Source organism: Neoarius graeffei, chromosome 17, assembly GCF_027579695.1.
Source record: "Neoarius graeffei isolate fNeoGra1 chromosome 17, fNeoGra1.pri, whole genome shotgun sequence".
Classification (NCBI taxonomy): domain Eukaryota; kingdom Metazoa; phylum Chordata; class Actinopteri; order Siluriformes; family Ariidae; genus Neoarius; species Neoarius graeffei.
The window spans coordinates 55755458-55775042 of record NC_083585.1 but is presented as its reverse complement, the minus strand read 5'-3'; the positions used below and the strand labels follow the sequence as shown (position 1 = coordinate 55775042).

Below are 19585 nucleotides of genomic sequence, written 5' to 3'. Positions count from 1 at the left end.
TACGGCATGTAATTGTTGGATTTCTTGTCTGTTGTAATCACACACACATACAATGCACACGTGGTACATAGAGGTTAGGAATAGTACCTACATTTTGGTACACGTCTCACACTTTGGACACAATTTTCCCATCTAGTCGTTAACTGAAGTGTGCGTGTGTGTTGTGTTTTTCCGCAGTGGGAGTGCACGTGGACCTTCATCCTCTTCGGGACTTTCACCTTGCTCCTGTTCTGGTTTTATTTCTGGTTGGAAGCAAGTAATGACTACAGCGAATTTAACTGGTGAGTTTCGATTTAATTCACTTCTGTAAAGCGTTTTATTGAAAACACGCTAGGAAACAGGTCCAAAACGTAGACAAAGAGGCAGTGGTGGAATGAGGCACGGACATATCAGAGGGAATGCAATACTCACAGTGCAAAAACACAAACAGGGTCAAAACCAGAAAAGTAATATAAAATATAAGGTTTGGTAATGTTAGATGCAGGGTACAGAGTGTACACAACGCAAAGTCTGTGTGTTACTCAGAGTCCTTACATGGTTTCCATCAATGAAGAGTTGTAACATCAATGAAAACAGTTAAAACTGTTAATGTTATAGTCATGTTGTCTGTTGTTGCCCAAATGAGGATGGGTTCCCTTTTGAGTCTGGTTCCTCTTGAGGTTTCTTCCTGTCGTCTGAGGGAGTTTTTCCTCACTACCATCGCCACAGGCATGCTCATCGGGGATAGATTAGGGATAAAATTAGCTCATGTTTTAAGTCGTTCAAATTCTGTAAAGCTGCTTTGCGACAATGTTTATTGTTAAAAGCGCTATACAAATAAACTTGACTTGAAACTTGGCTTATATGTATGCGCTGTGATTGTGCTCTAATCAGGAACACGTGCATGGTCATTAATCCTAATGGTGCTCTGTGTGGATGTGACAGATGTAACCAGGCAACTGTTTGACATCTCAAGTTTCATACTGGATGGTAACTCTACAATAATGGTGTAAAATGAAAGTGTTGGTCCACTGCTGTCCACCAGGCGCCCAGCAGAGTCACACCATAATAAATGTTTCTGGTACATGGCACGCGGTGTCAAAGAAAGGAATAAATATGTACAGTAACTGCAATGTGTATCTCATTATTGGTCCCACAGTCACAAGACAATGCAGTGATTTATTGAGGTGAAAAACACAATGCAATTCGATGGTTCATCCACGGTGCTACTGTATAATATAATATTATTCTATTCAGGTTGATTTTGTGCCCTTGCAAATATTTTACTCATTAACTCATCAGGAGCTCCGATTTTAGATAGAGACTAAATATATATATTATCAATCAAAATTGTCTAATTAAACTTAAGATTTATCTTCACTGGTGTAACGTGGTGGTGAGCTGGTTTTTTTTTTTTTTTACATTTTTTTTATTTTCAGGTTTGTTCCCTTTGCTTTGTCTCATGGCTTTCTTTTTCCTGTAATCAGAAAAAAAATGTATCATCACTATACCATAAATATCAATTATTCTCTACTACAGCAACACTAACTTGTAGGTCTTATTGGGTAAAAAATGCTACTTTCCATTAAAGACAGATATTATGATATAGACTGAAGAGTTCACAAGAAATAATATATTTTCTGATATAAAATAGCTTAAAAAGATCAGCGATCCAGTCTGCTTTTTGTTCTTGCTTGCTTTCACTGGTTCATATCCTTTTGGTCTCCGTCTTCATCTGTGTCTCAGCGGCGTAAAACCTTCTGTATGAAGCTGTATCATGAAGGGCGTCATGTTTCAGGGTGCCCTTGTGTTAATGCCTGTGAACAAAACTGACAAAGCGAGAGATGGTAATTAGCAGCTGTGGATGTGAGCAGACTTCCTCCTGGCTCAGGGACACATCAGGACTGATGTCAGGACTGATGTCAGGTCAGCTTCATCCTGCCACATTGTAGGTACAACACACAGTCCCTTTAAGAAACTACATTTCCCATCAGCCAACTTCCGCGTTGACCCACGTCACGCCTGGGCGGGATCACCTGCATCACATCCTCCAGGAAGCCATAAGTAACCCAGAAACTTCCAACTCGGTCTCTTTGGCTCTGCAACCACGCGGGAACAGACGTAAAGAGGCATTCTCTCATCGGACCGTCCGAAATCACGACTTCTTTCTTGCAAGAAGAAAGATTCAGCGCGTTTTTCTTTCTGTTTACCATTGGCCACGGTAGAAATCCAGAATTGTGCGATCTAACTCAGATGAGTTACAACCGGTTTTTATTCGTATTATAGTAACGTTACGAACTGCCGCCCAAGCAGTTTAATTTAAAGTTAGAAGTGACCGGATCCTTCTAATTAAAGCGCTGTACACATTGTTGATCAGAGACTCTCTTTTCATTACGAGCGACCATGCGTCGGACCAAGAAATTCTCTGTGCTTCACGGAGGTCTCCACAACGGTGAAACTCCAAAAGTCTCGGAACATCTTCTCATAATCTCGCGTAGAGGCGAGATACTGAAGTAAGATTGGCATTTTTGGGCAAATTAGTCTTAGGAATTAGCTTATGAAGTAGTGTGAATTTAAACTCAGGAACTGTTTAAGTGTGCACACTGATTTTGTGTTCCATAATTATTCTATGTTCTCTCAGTCGTTTGTTTAATAGATAAGGTTTTGCATGTTCTCTCTCTTTTCCTTTCTAACACTTTAATTTCATTATTACACATATTTTGACCTCATCAAGATTTCAGTGGATTTAGTAGTGTTATAAGCTAGTGGAGTTAGCTACCAAGGCTAATCTTTGTCTCCACACGTGGCCACAGGCCTCACAAACACACCTTAGCTAGCATTCCTTTGTCTTAGCTAGCAACACAAGGCTAATCTTTGTCTCCACACGTGGCCACAGGCCTCACAAACACATCTTAGCTAGCAACCAAAGCTAACTCTTTTGTTCTACTTAGAAACACGTGGTCACCTCTCCCACATGGTGACCCCCACACCTCAGATAACACACACACACACACACACACACACACACACACACACACACACACACCTTCGCTAGCAGCCAAAGCTAACTCTTTTGTTCTACTTAGATACACGTGGTCACCTGTCCCACGTGGTGACCCCCACACCTCAGATAACACACATACTCACACACACACGTATACCTCAGATAAGATTCCAATCACTCTCACACATCACTCTCACACACAGTATATAATGTATTCAACTGCTATTATTCAATTTTTATCATTGTTATAATAAATTCAATTATTGAAACTGTGTTTATTTGTTGTACCAATATTTTTGAAGTACCCAATCTCAAAGAATTCCAAGGTGCATATGAGTTATGTAATACGGTAAGTGATCATAATAATTTGGAATATACTGTACCATAATTTAGCTGTTTGGTAATTTATTATTAAGCACCAGAATTAATGGTATTATTAATGAGACTGATTGAATGAGACATTTAATTAGACTGATTTAATGATTTAATGAGATTGATCACACAAGACCAATTGCACCTACAACATCTAGAAATTAAACAAAAGCACTTGGATTGTTAACCTGCGCCATAGTTTTCCCAACGAGTTTGGGTCCAAATATTTACTCGGGACAAAAACAATTGATTCGGTCTAGTATTGAGTTAGAGCGCTTTAACTGGCAACCGCAAAATAGCAATACAATGTACAGTAATTCTACATAGCAGGAGCTGATTATTGCATGGGGGCTGTTTTCTGATGTTTACAAAAGAATTCTTGAAGTCTGTTTCCAAAGTCGTCGTCACTGACGAACCCAATCCAGGCTTGAGGTGAACCTTTGGTTGACTTGGCCAGAATTGCAGCAGTAGGGTGGCCAGTTCCTTTCTGCATACTCACTCACACCTACCATATGGGCAATTTAGAGTAGAGTAGCCATTTAACCTAACTGCATATCTTTGGACTGTGGGGGAAAGCGGAGCACCCAGAGGAAACCCATGCAGACACGGGGAGAACATGCAAACTCCACATGGAAAGGCCCCCCCGTCAGCCACTGGGCTTGAACCCAGAACCTTCTTGCTATGAGGCGACAATGCTAACCACATCATTGTGCCACCCAATTCCCAAAGTAATGGCTGAATATTTAGCTGATTAGCAGAATATTTAACAGTTAGTCCTAAATGAGCTGATGAACTTTATACAAAACAGCCAACAAAATAATTTCCACTTAGAACGTAAACAAACCGGCGAAATGATGGTAGCAATTTGTGAAAAATGTGATTATTCTTGAAAAAAAATGTTTTCTTATGATGAAGTACTTTTGTTCCGTATTTTTTTGCTTTTATTTTATTTTTTGTACTTTTTGGGTTTTGTATTCGAGTAGAGTTCTTATGTCGTCCTCGGTTGGTTCAGCAACGACGCGCCGCCATTTTGTTTTTCTCAACTCACAGTATATGAGCTGATATCCTAGTTGTAGAGTAGCCAGTGAGAGTGCACGATTGCTCATATCCAGTGAATGTGGATAGAATAACAATGATTGTCTGACAAAACGGAAAGGATCCTTTTTTTAAACATCAGAAAACAGACCCCATGTGATATCAACTACAGGCACCAGTGGTGGATTTTTGGGATGGGTGACATGGGCAGCTGTCCAAGGCGGTATCTTGAGGGCAGCATTGGGTGCCCACACACACAAAAATGTAACGGTGACATTTGCTTGATTTGGTTTTCTGTTGCTCATTTGCACGTCACATCAATGAGATCATGTGACTGTGTGGGTGAATTAACCTTGTTGGAGTGGCGTTCTGATTGTGTTTGTGAGCTGGGCAGGTTACTTCCTGGTCTCCTACTCAGACATACAAGCTGGGGAAGGAGGTTGACCTCAGCTCTCCCCACCAGAAGCCTGAGGTAGGGGGAATGGGGGAATCTATTACCTCTAACATTACACAGGACTGATGCAATTAGTAAAATCAGAGGAGAAACATGCAAAAGAAAAAAGGTATTCAGCGGTCATCGTTTTATGAGTATAATATTACATTACGGCGGTACGGTGGTGTAGTAGTTAGCGCTGTCGCCTCACAGCAAGAAGGTCCGGGTTCGAGCCACGTGGCCGGCGAGGGCCTTTCTGTGTGGAGTCTGCATGTTCTCCCCGTGTCCACGTGGGTTTCCTCCGGGTGCTCCGGTTTCCCCCACAGTCCAAAGACATGCAGGTTAGGTTAACTGGTGACTCTAAATTGAGCGTAGGTGTGAATGTGAGTGTGAATGGTTGTCTGTGTCTATGTGTCAGCCCTGTGATGATCTGGCGACTTGTCCAGGGTGTACCCCGCCTTTCGCCCATAGTCAGCTGGGATAGGCTCCAGCTTGCCTGCGACCCTGTAGGACAGGATAAAGCGGCTAGAGATAATGAGAAGAGATGAGTATGTATGTAATGAAGTAGGCTAGTTAGTCTAACACTTATGTTTGAGTAGAACTTTGGTGTAGTGGTGAGCACTGTTGCCTCACAGCAAGAAGGTTCGCAGACAGGAGCCTTTCTCAGTGGAGTTTGCATGTTCTCCCCGTATCTGCATGGTTTTCTTCTGGGTGCTCTGGTTTCCCCCACAGTCCAAAGACATGCAGGTTAGGCTAATTGGTGGCTCTAAATTGTCCATAGAAGAAGCAGAACAACTTTATCCATCACACATACACTTGTGAAATTCCTCTCTGCATTTAACCCATCTGAAGCAGTGAACAGACACACACACGAGCAATAGTTGTGAATGGTTGGAAATGGGAGGGTTGTGGCAGGAAGGGCATTCGGTATTAAAATATGCTCTGGTGACCCTAACACCCCTGACTACATCATCGCTTGTTTACCGCAATGCATTATGGGCGATAATGGGGTCATCTTTGCCGTATTGTTTACTTTTGCCTTTGTTAAACACTGCATTGTTGTGTCTAACCACGCCTGAAGTGAATTGCTGTGTGCCTTACTGTGTCTCCACAACAAAGAGAACACCTCATTTGAGCTTTTATCAGCTGCCAGTTAAGAAGAAGAGAAGAAAGAAATGGATAAGTTTAATCTGCAGCGAAAACCTTCGAATTGAATCAAAATGGACGAGTGTTTGTAGCTTACATTTCTCTGGTGGTGAAAAAGACGTACTTAAACTGTGACCGAGCAATATTTCCATGGTCTGTGGAACGGCCTTCGGTTATAGATGATTATAACAATTGAGACTGTTCATTATCTGAAACTAGCGACATTCCAAAGCCTCTAAAATGAAGCGTTCTTCGGCCTTTGCCTCTCAACGTACCGAAGCACTCGGCAGCCGAACGAACCTGTCAGACCGATAAAACTCCCAAACCACCAAGGGTTCTCTTTCGGGTGTGGATAATGTTCCGTGTGCCTCACGAGCGGCATTTACTGAAGTAAATGCATTTATACTGAACATGACACGTCAGATGAACGGGTTTCCAAAAATAATGATGATGATGATCTATTTATGTTTCGTGATATCAAGTTTTATTTAACTAATCACTAGTTTATAAATGTTTTGATAGGACATTGAGATGTGACGATGATGATGATGTTTTGTACAGTGTGGTAGACTCGGTCAATCTCTAGGTTGTACAAATTCTTGTCACTTATGTCTTACCTTCTCACCAAGCTTGATTTGGATTCCGATTTTCCTGCTGTAAACCCTCGACATGTTATCCACTTCTTTAAATCACCAATTTCATTGTCCTCCATGACCAAGCACAGCAAAATCGCTCCTCTCACATCACGCTCACGTAAAATTAATCTGACATCCACTATAATCGCTCAACTGCCAACCCCGGCGATCCCCCATAATACATTGCGATAAACAAGTGATGTAGTTATGCTTGGGGCCTATTAATATGACGTGGACCAATGGGGTCCACATGGCAGCGATCCCACACACATAAGTGAGACAAGCTGGAGGAAGTGACTGAGAGTCTAATGTCACTTATGTTTGTTAGCCTAAGTTGCTTGCTCTGTTGTTGCAGTTAGGGTGATGGTATTTTATTTTCTATCCAACTCGCTTCCATACAGTGGTGCTTGAAATTTTGTGAACCCTTTAGAATTATCTATATTTCTGCATAAATATGACCTAAAACATCAGATTTTCACACAAGTCCTAAAAGTAGATAAAGAGAAGCCAGTTAAACAAATGAGACAAAAATATTATAATTGGTCATTCATTTATTGAGGAAAATGATCCAATATTACATATCTGTGAGTGGCAAAAGTATGTGAACCTCTAGGATTAGCAGTTAATTTGAAGGTGAAATTAGAGTCAGGTGTTTTCAATCAATGGGATGACAATCAGGTGTGAGTGGGCACCCCGTTTTATTTAAAGAACAGGGATCTATCAAAGTCTGATCTTCACAACATGTTTGTGGAAGTGTATCATGGCACGAACAAAGGAGGTTTCTGAGGACCTCAGAAAAAGCGTTGTTGATGCTCATCAGGCTGGAAAAGGTTACAAAACCATCTCTAAAGAGTTTGGACTCCACCAATCCACAGTCAGACAGATTGTGTACAAATGGAGGAAATTCAAGACCATTGTTACCCTCCCCAGGAGTGGTCGACCAACAAAGATCACTCCAAGAGCAAGGCGTGTAATAGTCGGCGAGGTCACAAAGGACCCCAGGGTAACTTCTAAGCAACTGAAGGCCTCTCTCACATTGGCTAATGTTAATGTTCATGAGTCCACCATCAGGAGAACACTGAACAACAATGGTGTGCATGGCAGGGTTGCAAGGAGAAAGCCACTGCTCTCCAAAAAGAACATTGCTGCTCATCTGCAGTTTGCTAAAGATCACGTGGACAAGCCAGAAGGCTATTGGAAAAATGTTTTGTGGATGGATGAGACCAAAATAGAACTTTTTGGTTTAAATGAGAAGCGTTATGTTTGGAGAAAGGAAAACACTGCATTCCAGCATAAGAACCTTATCCCATCTGTGAAACATGGTGGTGGTAGTATCATGGTTTGGGCCTGTTTTGCTGCATCTGGGCCAGGACGGCTTGCCATCATTGATGGAACAATGAATTCTGAATTATACCAGCGAATTCTAAAGGAAAATGTCAGGACATCTGTCCATGAACTGAATTTCAAGAGAAGGTGGGTCATGCAGCAAGACAACGACCCTAAGCACACACCAGATACTGAAAGCAAAGGTTCACATACTTTTGCCACTCACAGATATGTAATATTGGATCATTTTCCTCAATAAATAAATAAATGACCAAGTATAATATTTTTGTCTCATTTGTTTAACTGGCTTCTCTTTATCTACTTTTAGGACTTGTGTGAAAATCTGATTATGTTTTCGGTCATATTTATGTAGAAATATAGAAAATTCTAAAGGGTTCACAAACTTTCAAGCACCACTGTAACATATAAACGGATATAATTTCACACAGTTTAATTATGATAATGTGTGTAGCCTACAGCAAAATGATTTGATTTTAATTACAACCCAACTAGCGCATAATTAAGTATTAATTTCATTTAAAGGATTCCTGTATTGTATTGTAGGTCCTGGGCTCAGTCAGGGAACTTTTCCGTTGCTGTAGGCGAATGTAAAAGACATCTGTACGATGCTGACGTGTTGTATCATTTGTGATATATTGACTTTTTTTGCCTAGAAATTCACCAAGAAGGTTCATTTGGTTCCTGTTCTGAAAGTTTATGGTGCATAATGTGCATAATTACGGAAGCCGCGAGAGGCCCTTCATATGATCTTTTTTTATTCACCTTGTTATCCCGAGCTAACGAAATAATTAATTCAGGATGTCGAGAAAACAACACAACTAATTAGAGATCTCGAGAAAACAAAACAATTATTCCGTGATCTCGAGAAAACAAGACAATTATATCATGATCTCGAGTAAACCCCTGATCAAAATATTGCCTTATTAGGTGATCGATTATTCCAGACATTCTAATGACCAAAGTTGTGTCTATACAGAATGAGAAATAGCCCCAAAGTCAGCATATCACAAGTCTCTTGGCGCACCTGAATGAACCATTTCTCAGCTGTTTACTCGAGATCATGAAATAATTGTTTTGTTTTCTCAAGATCTCGAAATAACGGTTTTGTTTTCTCGAGATCTCGAATTAGTTGTGGTGTTTTCTCGAGATCCTGAATTAATTATGTCATTATCTCGGAATGTCGGTTTTGTTTTTTCGAGATCTCGAATTAGTTGTGGTGTTTTCTCGAGATCCTGAATTAATTATGTCGTTATCTTGGAATAACGGTTTTGTTTTCTCAAGATCTCGAATTAGTTGTGTTGTTTTCTCGAGATCCTGAATTAATTATGTCGTTATCTCGGAATAACGGTTTTGTTTTCTCGAGATCTCGAATTAGTCTTATTGTTTTCTCGAGATCCTGAATTAATTATGTCATTATCTCGGAATAACGGTTTTGTTTTCTCGAGATCTCAAATTGTGTTGTTTTCTCGAGATCCTGAATTAATTATGTCGTTATCTCGGAATATCGGTTTTGTTTTCTCGAGATCTCGAATTAGTTGTGTTGTTTTCTCGAGATCCTGAATTAATTATGTCATTATCTCGGAATAACAGTTTTGTTTTCTCGAGATCTCGAATTAGTCTTATTGTTTTCTCGAGATCCTGAATTAATTATGTCGTTATCTCGGAATAACGGTTTTGTTTTCTCGAGATCTCGAATTAGTTGTGTTGTTTTCCCGAGATCCTGAATTAATTATGTCGTTATCTCAGAATAACGGTTTTGTTTTCTCGAGATCTCGAATTAGTCTTATTGTTTTCTCGAGATCCTGAATTAATTATGTCATTATCTCGGAATAACGGTTTTGTTTTCTCGAGATCTAGAATTAGTTGTGGTGTTTTCTCGACATCCTGAATTAATTATGTCGTTATCTCGGGATAACAAGGTGAATAAAAAAAAAGGATTATATGAAGGGCCTCTCTCGGCTTCCGTACATAATTATTACGTATATATTTATTTTTGCAACAAATGTATTTTGTGTGACAGGCTCATCTAGGTTACAGCAAATTCAGAAGCTCTTCTGAAATATTTTGGAGCATCCTATGAGTATTTATTTATTTTTTTTGTATCTACTGTATATTTTTATATTCATCACTTTTTAAATATTCTGATTGTTTGTTTGAGATTGATGTTCTTTTTTCGGCTGCTCCTGTTAAGGGTCGCCACGGCAGATCATCCGTTTCCATCTCATCATCATCCATCTTCCTCTCTCACCACATCCATGAACCTTCTCTTTGGCCGCCCTCTTCTCCTCTTGCCTGCCAGCTCCATCTTCAGCATCCTTTTCCCAGTGTAGTCAGCGTCTCTCCTCCGCGTACGTCCAACCCAACTTGGTCTCCAAACCATCCAACCTGGGCTGTCTGTCTAATGTACTCGTTTCTAATCCTGTCCATCTTCGTTACTCACAACACAAATCTTAGCATCTTTAACTCTGCTGCCTCCAACGCTGCCACATTTTCTAAATCAGGTGGAAAAGAGGGGAGGGGGAAGGGTAATGGTTTACGTACTGGACCCCCAATACTGGACCAATTTTGATTATTTTTGTCCCGAGTAAATTTAAATCCAAAGAAATACCAGTATTGAAGTGTTATTGACTACGTTGCTTTGTTATTCATACGTTCTCTTGAGTTTTAACTTGATTGAAAAGAAGTTTCATAAGCTGAGATTTTTCTCCAGAGTAAATATTATGTTTGAGTCTCATAGCACCGTGAAATTAGTGTTATGTAACTCCCAGTTGTTGTGAATACAGTGCCTTCAACCGATGTCAGAATTATGTAAAATACAAGGTGAGTCATTTTGTTTGGAAACGCACACATACAGTACGCACACACACCTCATGGCGGTAAGTATTTTTTTTTCCCCCCACCAAGGCATTAAAAAGAAGAAATAATTTAAAAAAAAAAAAAAACACCCTAGGTAGTTTGGGTGAAAGGAAAAAAAAGTCTCGTTCCTCTTTGCACCTCCATGTTCATCCAGCTGTTGCTCATGTAGCGTCATTAGATAAGACTCTATTGTTATTGTAGTAATACAACGAAACTTAGTTTGGTAGCACTCGGTGAAAATAGCAGCAATAAAAAAAAAGTATAACTAAAATACGAGATAAAACTGCTTGCTTAAGCCAGTATCTCACTGGGCTGCGACAGCTTGCGAACGTCATTCACGTGAGAGTTTCAAAAGTGTCTTGAAACATTCGCAGGGCTTCTCAATTTCCTCGCATGAGTCGCAAAGTGTCGCTCCTTTGTCGTTGAAATTTTGAACATGTTCAAAAAATTAGTGCGACAAAATTTCTCTCAAAATAGCTGCAAATGCGTCGCTGGTGTCGCAAAGCCGTCACAAACCCTTCTCAAGTAAGTTTCCGTGAGACAGGAAGTGCGAGTGCATCTCACTGGGTTGCAACAGCCTGCGACTAGTTGGAGACACAACAATTGTGATAAAATATGCGAATATCAATTCAGTGGGATTCCAAGTGAAAATTCACATTTTATCGCAATTGTTGTGTCTCCAACTAGTCGCAGGCTGTCGCAGCCCACTCGCACCCGATGACCCCGAATCAATGACTGTACGCCACTTCCAGCCAGCAGTGGCTGCTCCCCATTGGTTCTGCCCCCACGGGTAATTCACGGAATAAAGTTGTCCACAAAAGTGCTTTTACTGTGGGGTATTTTATTTTATTTTTTGACTGAATGTGCACGTCTTTTGTCTATAAGCAATACACTACCGTTCAAAAGTTTGGGGTCACTTTGAAATGTCGTTATTTTTGAAAGAAAAGCACTGTTCTTTTCAATGAAGATCACTTTAAACTAATCAGAAATCCACTCTATACATTGCTAATGTGGTAAATGACTGCCTGCACGCTTGATGTAGTCTTTTACTCAGATATGTAGATCAGGTAGTGGCTTGTTCATTACACGATGCTGGTGAACAGCAGAAATTATGTAATTACAATTCACAATATTATTATGGGTGGCACGGTGGTGTAGTGGTTAGCGCTGTCGCGTCACAGCAAGAAGGTCCGGGTTCGAGCCCCGTGGCCGGCGAGGGCCTTTCTGTGCGGAGTTTGCATGTTTTCCCCGTGTCCGCGTGGGTTTCCTCCAGGTGCTCCGGTTTCCCCCACAGTCCAAAGACATGCAGGTTAGGTTAACTGGTGACTCTAAATTGAGCGTAGGTGTGAATGTGAGTGTGAATGGTTGTCTGTGTCTATGTGTCAGCCCTGTGATGACCTGGCGACTTGTCCAGGGTGTACCCCGCCTCTCGCCCGTAGTCAGCTGGGATAGGCTCCAGCTTGCCTGCGACCCTACACAGGATAAGTGGTTATGGATAATGGATGGAAGGGAAGATCAAACACAGAAAATCAGTTCACAAAAAAAAAAAAAAACTTCCGAACTCAGTAAGGCCAGCTGTAAGGCTTTGTGCCAGAGGTTACTTTCATATACTTTATACAGCAGTTCCACAAGAAGTACAAAATTGCACTGAAGAAAGTAGTTTTAGTATTTGGGGGTGACCTCTGGTGGTCTGGAGAGGAAAAGGGTTAGATTCAAAACATGTACATACACAAAACAGACAATTAGGTAGGTTCAAAAAAGTATTTACTATTTACAAGTATACAGCTACACAAATTACTTCTACCTCTACATAAGACATAGTTTAAAATAGTACCCCACCTTTCACCTGTAGTCAGCTGGGATAGGCTCCAGCTTGCCTGCGACCCTGTAGAACAGGATAAAGCGGCTAGAGATAATGAGATGAGAATATTATTATGAACGTGGATGCGTTCTTGTACACTACCGTTCAAAAGTTTGGGGTCACTTTGAAATGTCCTTATTTTTGAAAGAAAAGCACTGTTCTTTTCAATGAAGATCACTTTAAACTAATCAGAAATCCACTCTATACATTGCTAATGTGGTAAATGACTATTCTAGCTGCAAATGTCTGGTTTTTGGTGCAATATCTCCATAGGTGTATAGAGGCCCATTTCCAGCAACTCTCACTCCAGTGTTCTAATGGTACAATGTGTTTGCTCATTGCCTCAGAAGGCTAATGGATGATTAGAAAACCCTTGTACAATCATGTTAGCACAGCTGAAAACAGTTGAGCTCTTTAGAGAAGCTATAAAACTGACCTTCCTTTGAGCAGATTGAGTTTCTGGAGCATCACATTTGTGGGGTCGATTAAATGCTCAAAATGGCCAGAAAAATGTCTTGACTATATTTTCTATTCATTTTACAACTTATGGTGGTAAATAAAAGTGTGACTTTTCATGGAAAACACAAAATTGTCTGGGTGACCCCAAACTTTTGAACGGTAGTGTTAGTGAATTGCAATGCAGGCAGATATTGCACAGTAGTACTAGAGCAGCGTCTCCAATTATCAACAGTCCATAATTATCGACACCTTTTCAGATTTACCAATAAAATACAATTTTACAAAAGGTGAGTTTCAGTTCCAACAGTTATTATTGGTTAATTAATCAAACAGAAGCCCCGCCTCGCCCTGTCGTCTGCATGACGCAGCTCGTTACCTGAGATGGATTTTTTTTTTTTTTAAGCACGATAAGCAATTTGAGGAAAACCCGGACGTTATCATCGCAGGTAAGCATGATGGAAAGACCATGGACATGTTTTTACTCTTCAAATTCACCGATATTTCATGATCTCCTTGTCGAAACCTACTTTGTTTCTTACTTTTTCATTTTATACCTAAACGTGCGTTTGAGAAGTCACGTGAGGTGTCGATAATAGTGATCACTTTCACCGGTGTCCACCATTATCGACACGCTGTGGAATTAAGGGACATTTACAACTGTTATGGATCGATCTTTGTGTAACATTGTTGAAGTCGATGACGTACTTTTAAAAAAAATAAATAAGTGCTGTGATTTTTATATATAATATATATATTTTTTCTGATTCATAACAGAATGGAATGTTTATAGACTATTTGGAATCCGATTGCAATAAATATAATTAGACCAGAATTAAATTCCTAGCATATAAAAAAATAATAATTACATGCTTGAAATATTCAGATTTTTCTATTCCATTCAGAATTGTTTTTTTTTCAGTTTGTTGTAAATATCAGTAGACATTTTATATTTTTAGATGTGAATTTAAAATCTCAATTATAAAAAGAAATCCACTTGTTTGAAAATACTGACGCTTCACCAATCTGAATCTAATTGCAACAAAATTAGAGCACTGTTTGAAATAGAAATCATTTAGAAATCAAAATAAATTTTAAATAAAAACTGTTTTGTTAACTTAATACCACATACCGATTTGATTTATTTTAATAAACAATCATCTGGATGTCGGTAACTGGACAAAGGTGTCGATAATTGTGGAACAGTGTCATGTGATCTGATACGCTAAGTAATCGGGAACAGACGCGCAGCTTGTGAACAAGCAAGACTGGCAACTGCTTGGGGCCCCCTGGCCCAAGGGCCCCCTGAGAGTCGGGGCCCGAGGGCTTATTTATTTTGTTTTTTTATTGTTTTTATTGTATTTTCACATTTGGAATTTAAAAAACTTTGGTTTCATACATTTTTCGTTGGTGTCAGACTATTTATAACATATTGGTGATGAACACTGGTCAGAAGGGCCCCCTGGAAATGTTTGCTTGGGGCCACAACAGACTCTAGAATCGCCTCTGATCGGGAATCAGCTCTTTTTTTTTTTTTCCAGTGGAAGTTTGAGTAATCATTCATGCACAATTTATGTATTGAAAGTCTTTTCTACTTCTGCAATGGCCAAAAGATCGTGAAGGTGTTGATAATTGTAGCCGTCGCTCTAGGCGTATTTACGTTCCTATGTGTAAAGTGATCAAGTAAGTAAAATAAAGTGTAGTGTAAGCAGATATTGCGCAGATTATAATAATTGTATTTATAGCCCTGAAAGTAAAGTGATCAGTGCGTTCGCAGCAACTTGGGGTTATATATGTGTGTGTGGGTGCGTAGTGGAGGCTACAACTCTGCAGAAGAAACTGTTCCTCAATCTATTTGTACATGTTCTGATGGTCCTGTCCAGTGCCTTGCAAAAGTATTCATCCCCCTCGGTGTTTGTCCTGTTTTGTCACATTACAAGCTGGAATTAAAATGGATTTTTGGAGGGTTCGCACCATTTGATTTACACAATGGGAGGGAACAAACAGTTTATGACTTGGGTGTGTTGATAATGTTGTTAGCCGTCTTATATAAACGGTTCGTGTAGACAGCTGAGTGAGGATCCTCTATACCAGGTCCACGCTGCAGAAAGCCATCATAGTAAAGACATATCATAATGGCAAACGTGTACATGAATAGCTAATTACTAATATCTTCTGTGCCATCTTTACATTCCCTTCAGTCATTACCTGCTCTGACTCCAGTTAGATGATGTGCCAAGCTCAAGGCCTGCAGGCCGAATACAGCCTGTGAGAACTTGCAGAAGTAACACTGAAACGGCCCGGAGTGCTTCTCAGCATTTTCACACTAGAGACAGTAGTAAGATTTTTTTGGCTGTGCGATTTTTAGCGTTTCCCAAATCGCTGCGTTTTTTTTTTTGTTCATGGAGAATGTAGTTGTGGCGACCATGAAGTAGTAAGATCACCGCGCACCCAACGTATAACCTGGAAGTCGAACGTACATACCACGCACGAAATCTGAGGCTGCTCGGACGTACGGCTGTCGCTTCATTCGTACAGCCAACGCACGTAGTTGTAAGACCAATGTCCTTCAAACGTGCACTAATCGTACTGACTGTGCGTTCCATGCAGGCTTTGTATGAAGGTTGCAAGAATCTGTACATTGTGCGTACCAACGACGTTGGATTTTTACTAAGAAAATGCCAAAACAGCACCATAATTAGTATTTAGCAGGTCAATACTCACCAGTTGTGTGTAGTTCAGTAGCAATGCCCTGTGTCAATTTCCGTTTGTGGATGGCGTTGCTGTACAGGTCCAAAGTCTTGTCGTAGAAACAAGGGTTGGCACGGGAAAAAAAAAAAAAAAAAAATCTACCAACCTCTCCTCGTCTGCTACGCCGAAAGAGTACGACAAACTCCTGGCCTGCTGGCCACTGTCGTGGTCTTCATCCTCCTCCTCACTGCTCCTTGTCCTCTCTCTCTCTCCTCCCTCTCTGCCGCTGTCTCTCTCTCCTCCCTCTCTGTCACCCTCTCTCTTTCCTCTGTCTCCGACACCTTTTCTATCCTCCTCTTCCCTTTTGCCTTCGGCATATTGAAGCGAAGCAATGAAATGAAATTGGATTTTCTCTCAATTAAAGCCTACGTGTACAAATGGCCGTAGGCACCCCTGCTGCTTTATATACCCGAGTTTTCGTGCGATTGACGCCCTCTCGCTGTACGGCCGACTTAACTCGACACGCATGGATGACGTACGAAATATCTGAACGTGTATTGGCTGCACTAATTACGTATGTGGGGCGCACGACACACATACAGAGTCCGCAAGTGCGACGTACGAAAAAAATTGACATTTTGCCCAAACCTGACACCAGCAAATCGTACAAAAGACGCATGTCGGCCGTACAGAAGACACACGAGGCCGTAAGTTTGTCTTGCAACCTGAAAAAAACGTAAGCGCCCGTAGAGTTTGTTTGACATGACAAAGAACCTCTGCGGCCAGTCTACGGCTCGAAAATCAACACGTCACACGCGTGCCCTCCGTGCGTTTCTTGCGGTTTTTGCAGGTAGACCGGCCGTAGGAGCACGTACGGCCGGTTGTGACCGAGGCTTTAGTGCTTTATTCTGTTGTATTGTGCAATAGACGGTGAAAGACTGCATTTCCTATAACTCTCTCCTCAGCTGTGACATCTGTGGTGTGATGACGTTGATCCAACCTTGCAAAGTGAAGCGATCTGATTCCTTTTTTTTTTTTGGGGGGGGGATTTTTCTCAGAAATTTGTGACTTTATAATCTCAGAGTATCTGAGGGGTTTCTTTTCCTTGAAAATCTACAACTGTAATCTCAAATTCTGATTTTTTATTATTATTATTTTTTTTTAAACCTATACTGGCCCTAACGTATAATATAAATGTAATGTAATATAATAACTGGCACTAATAAAATAAATGCAATGTGAAAAAGGTGTGTAAACATACAGACTAACAAAGTGCACACACAGTAAATACAATACAGAAACCAAAATCACAATGTCTAGCTAGAAATACACTACATTACCAAAAGTATATGGACACCTGACCATCACACCCATGTGGTTGTTCCCCAAACTGTTGCTACAAAGTTGGAAGCACACAACTGTGTTCAGAAATATCATCATAAATCTTATTCTGAAGCTTATATCATTTTGATATTTGGAAAACCTATATATTTTAATAAGATAAACAAATGAAAATGTTTAATCAGTATAATGAACGTTTTTAACTCCAAGGGCATAAAGTTTGAAGACTTTCTGTTGGCTTTTTTAGTTTCCTAGATGACAAAAATAAAATAGAATAGAGAATCATTAAGTTATTCCACGAAACCGAGTCGTACATGAGCTGATAGACGACGAGACGCGTAGCACCGAGTTGTCTATAATCCATGTACGACGAGATTGAGTGAAATAACTGTTTTATTCTGTTCACATTCACTGGATTTTGAGAAATGGAGCATTTTTATTTTTTGCAAGTTCGATAGATAAAAACTTTTATGAAAAACATCAGATAAAATCATTTCCGCTTAGAATGTAAACAAACTGACGAAATGACAGGAGCAATTTGTGAAAAATGTGATAAGTCAAGAAAAATAAAAAAGGATACATTCTTACCATCAAATACTTTCATTCCATATTTTGTTGTTTTTGAGTAGAGTCGTCCCCCCCCCACCCCAAGTTGGTTCAGCTGTTAGGGTTTTGCTGGGAATCGAACCCAGGTTGCTGGGGTAGTGATCCAGCAAACCCCCACTAGGCCACCAGGGGATGACACAAGTGCAGAGCAGTGAGGCGAAAGTAGTGTAGAAAAAAAAACAGTTTATTTACAAATGCTGAAAAATCCAAGGCAAAAAACAAATAATCCAAACGCTCAGAAGATAAACAGGAAAAATCCAAAAGTTCAAAGTCAAAACAAAAGAGCCAAAAATCAGAAAAGAAGAGGCAAAAATTCAAACGCTCAGAAGATCCAAAATGGTAAATACAAAGTCCAGAAGAAAGCAAAGTACAAAAAAACCATAAAGACATAGGCAAGGAACACGGAACAGAGGTTACTGGAGCTAAACATCACAGCACAAAGACTCCGTGACTAGAGGCCAAACTGAGGGAGTATAAATACACAAACTAAAATAGAACACAGGTGGCAATAATGAGGACTAGGCGGGGCACAAGGCACATGGAAAAACAAAAACACAACACACAGAAACAATAGCGGCCTCTAGCAGTCAAAACAAACATGACAACAACAGAAATAATAGCGGCCTCTAGAGGCCGAGATAGTCCAAGTCCTAACATCAGCAACACGCTCCGCCATTTTGTTTTTCTCTACTCATAGTATATGAGCTGATATCCTAGTAGTAGAGTAGCCAATCAGAACGTGCGATTGCTCATATCCAGTGAATGCGGTTAGAACCTCATATATATAAAATGAGTGATATGAGTGAATGAATGAATAGCTTTAGTTTATGGCCCTCAAAATAAAATTGTTGATATGGATCTGAATCTCATGCATCCATGAGCGTGGTGATGGTGATGATGATGATGATAATAACAAATTAAGCATCTCCGTAGCATAAGGAGTTTGTTGACTTTCTACCCTATATATTGTTCCCCCAGAAAAATGAATATTGTGCATCTTTATGACTCTTGCCATGTACCAGTCAGACCTTCAGGAATCGAGATTTCACCTGCAGTAGCTCCTGAAGGTCCTGCAGGACAGTGATGATGGTTTCCTGGATGTCTTAATGAGTAATTCTTCAGCACAGACCTGTGTAGTGTATATTATATGAGTCATGAGGAATCTCTCCACTCACTTTCAGCAGTTCTCGTGTGTGTAATCATGACTCCCTCTTTCAGTTCCCAGCATCGTGTATAATGAACTCTCTCTCTCTCTCTCTCTCTCTCTCTTTCTCTCTCTCCCCCCCACACACACACTCTGTTCTTCCAGGTATTTATATAACCAGTCAGACGAGTGGAGTGATGGAACTGTTCCCATACTGGCCACGACAGCTGCAGGCTTCACCTATATTGCATTTTTAATGGTGAGCTGTCACACTGCTCCACGGCTCAGGAAGGTGGACCTCATCTTCTCTCAGACAAGCTCAACATCCACGTCGAACTATCTCTCTCTCAGACACACAGCCCAAAGTTTAAAAATATAAATCTTCGCCTTCTGTGGCTGTCAGAATATGTTTAATGACTCTCTAACATTCTGTACATTCACTTTTACACCAAATAAGTGATTATTTAATTTTTTTTAAACTACAAAACTAATTGACAATTCACTTTTTTTGTGTGTGTATGAACTGTGTAGCTAGTCAGTAGCTATAAAAAAAAAAAAAACTCCTTCCCACGCCTTACAGTACCTGGTATTCCTAGGCAGTCTCCCACTCAAGTACTAACCAGGCCCAACCTGTATGTGGCGCATCAGGCGGCGCCGATCTCCGTTTCCATAGCCCTCG

The 19585-nt window shown here is 40.4% G+C and overlaps 1 protein-coding gene across 6 annotated transcripts in view; it reads left to right on the top strand.

Moving 5' to 3' along the window:
- Positions 1-19585, top strand: part of gdpd5b (glycerophosphodiester phosphodiesterase domain containing 5b) — a 187194-nt gene that overhangs the window by 109393 nt on the left and 58216 nt on the right. For 3 of the 6 annotated variants that reach the window (XR_009650210.1, XM_060897759.1, XM_060897758.1), the window contains 2 exons: positions 178-281; positions 19072-19165. Coding sequence is in view for 4 of the 6 variants with exons in the window: in XM_060897759.1 (XP_060753742.1) it covers positions 178-281; positions 19072-19165 (198 nt within the window). In the remaining 2 variants the exon portion in view is untranslated. Of the gene's footprint in view, positions 1-177; positions 282-4758; positions 4863-9971; positions 10032-10142; positions 10300-19071; positions 19166-19585 lie in introns of those variants that run through there. The other 3 variants (XM_060897760.1, XM_060897761.1, XM_060897762.1) reach the window with 3 other exon arrangements.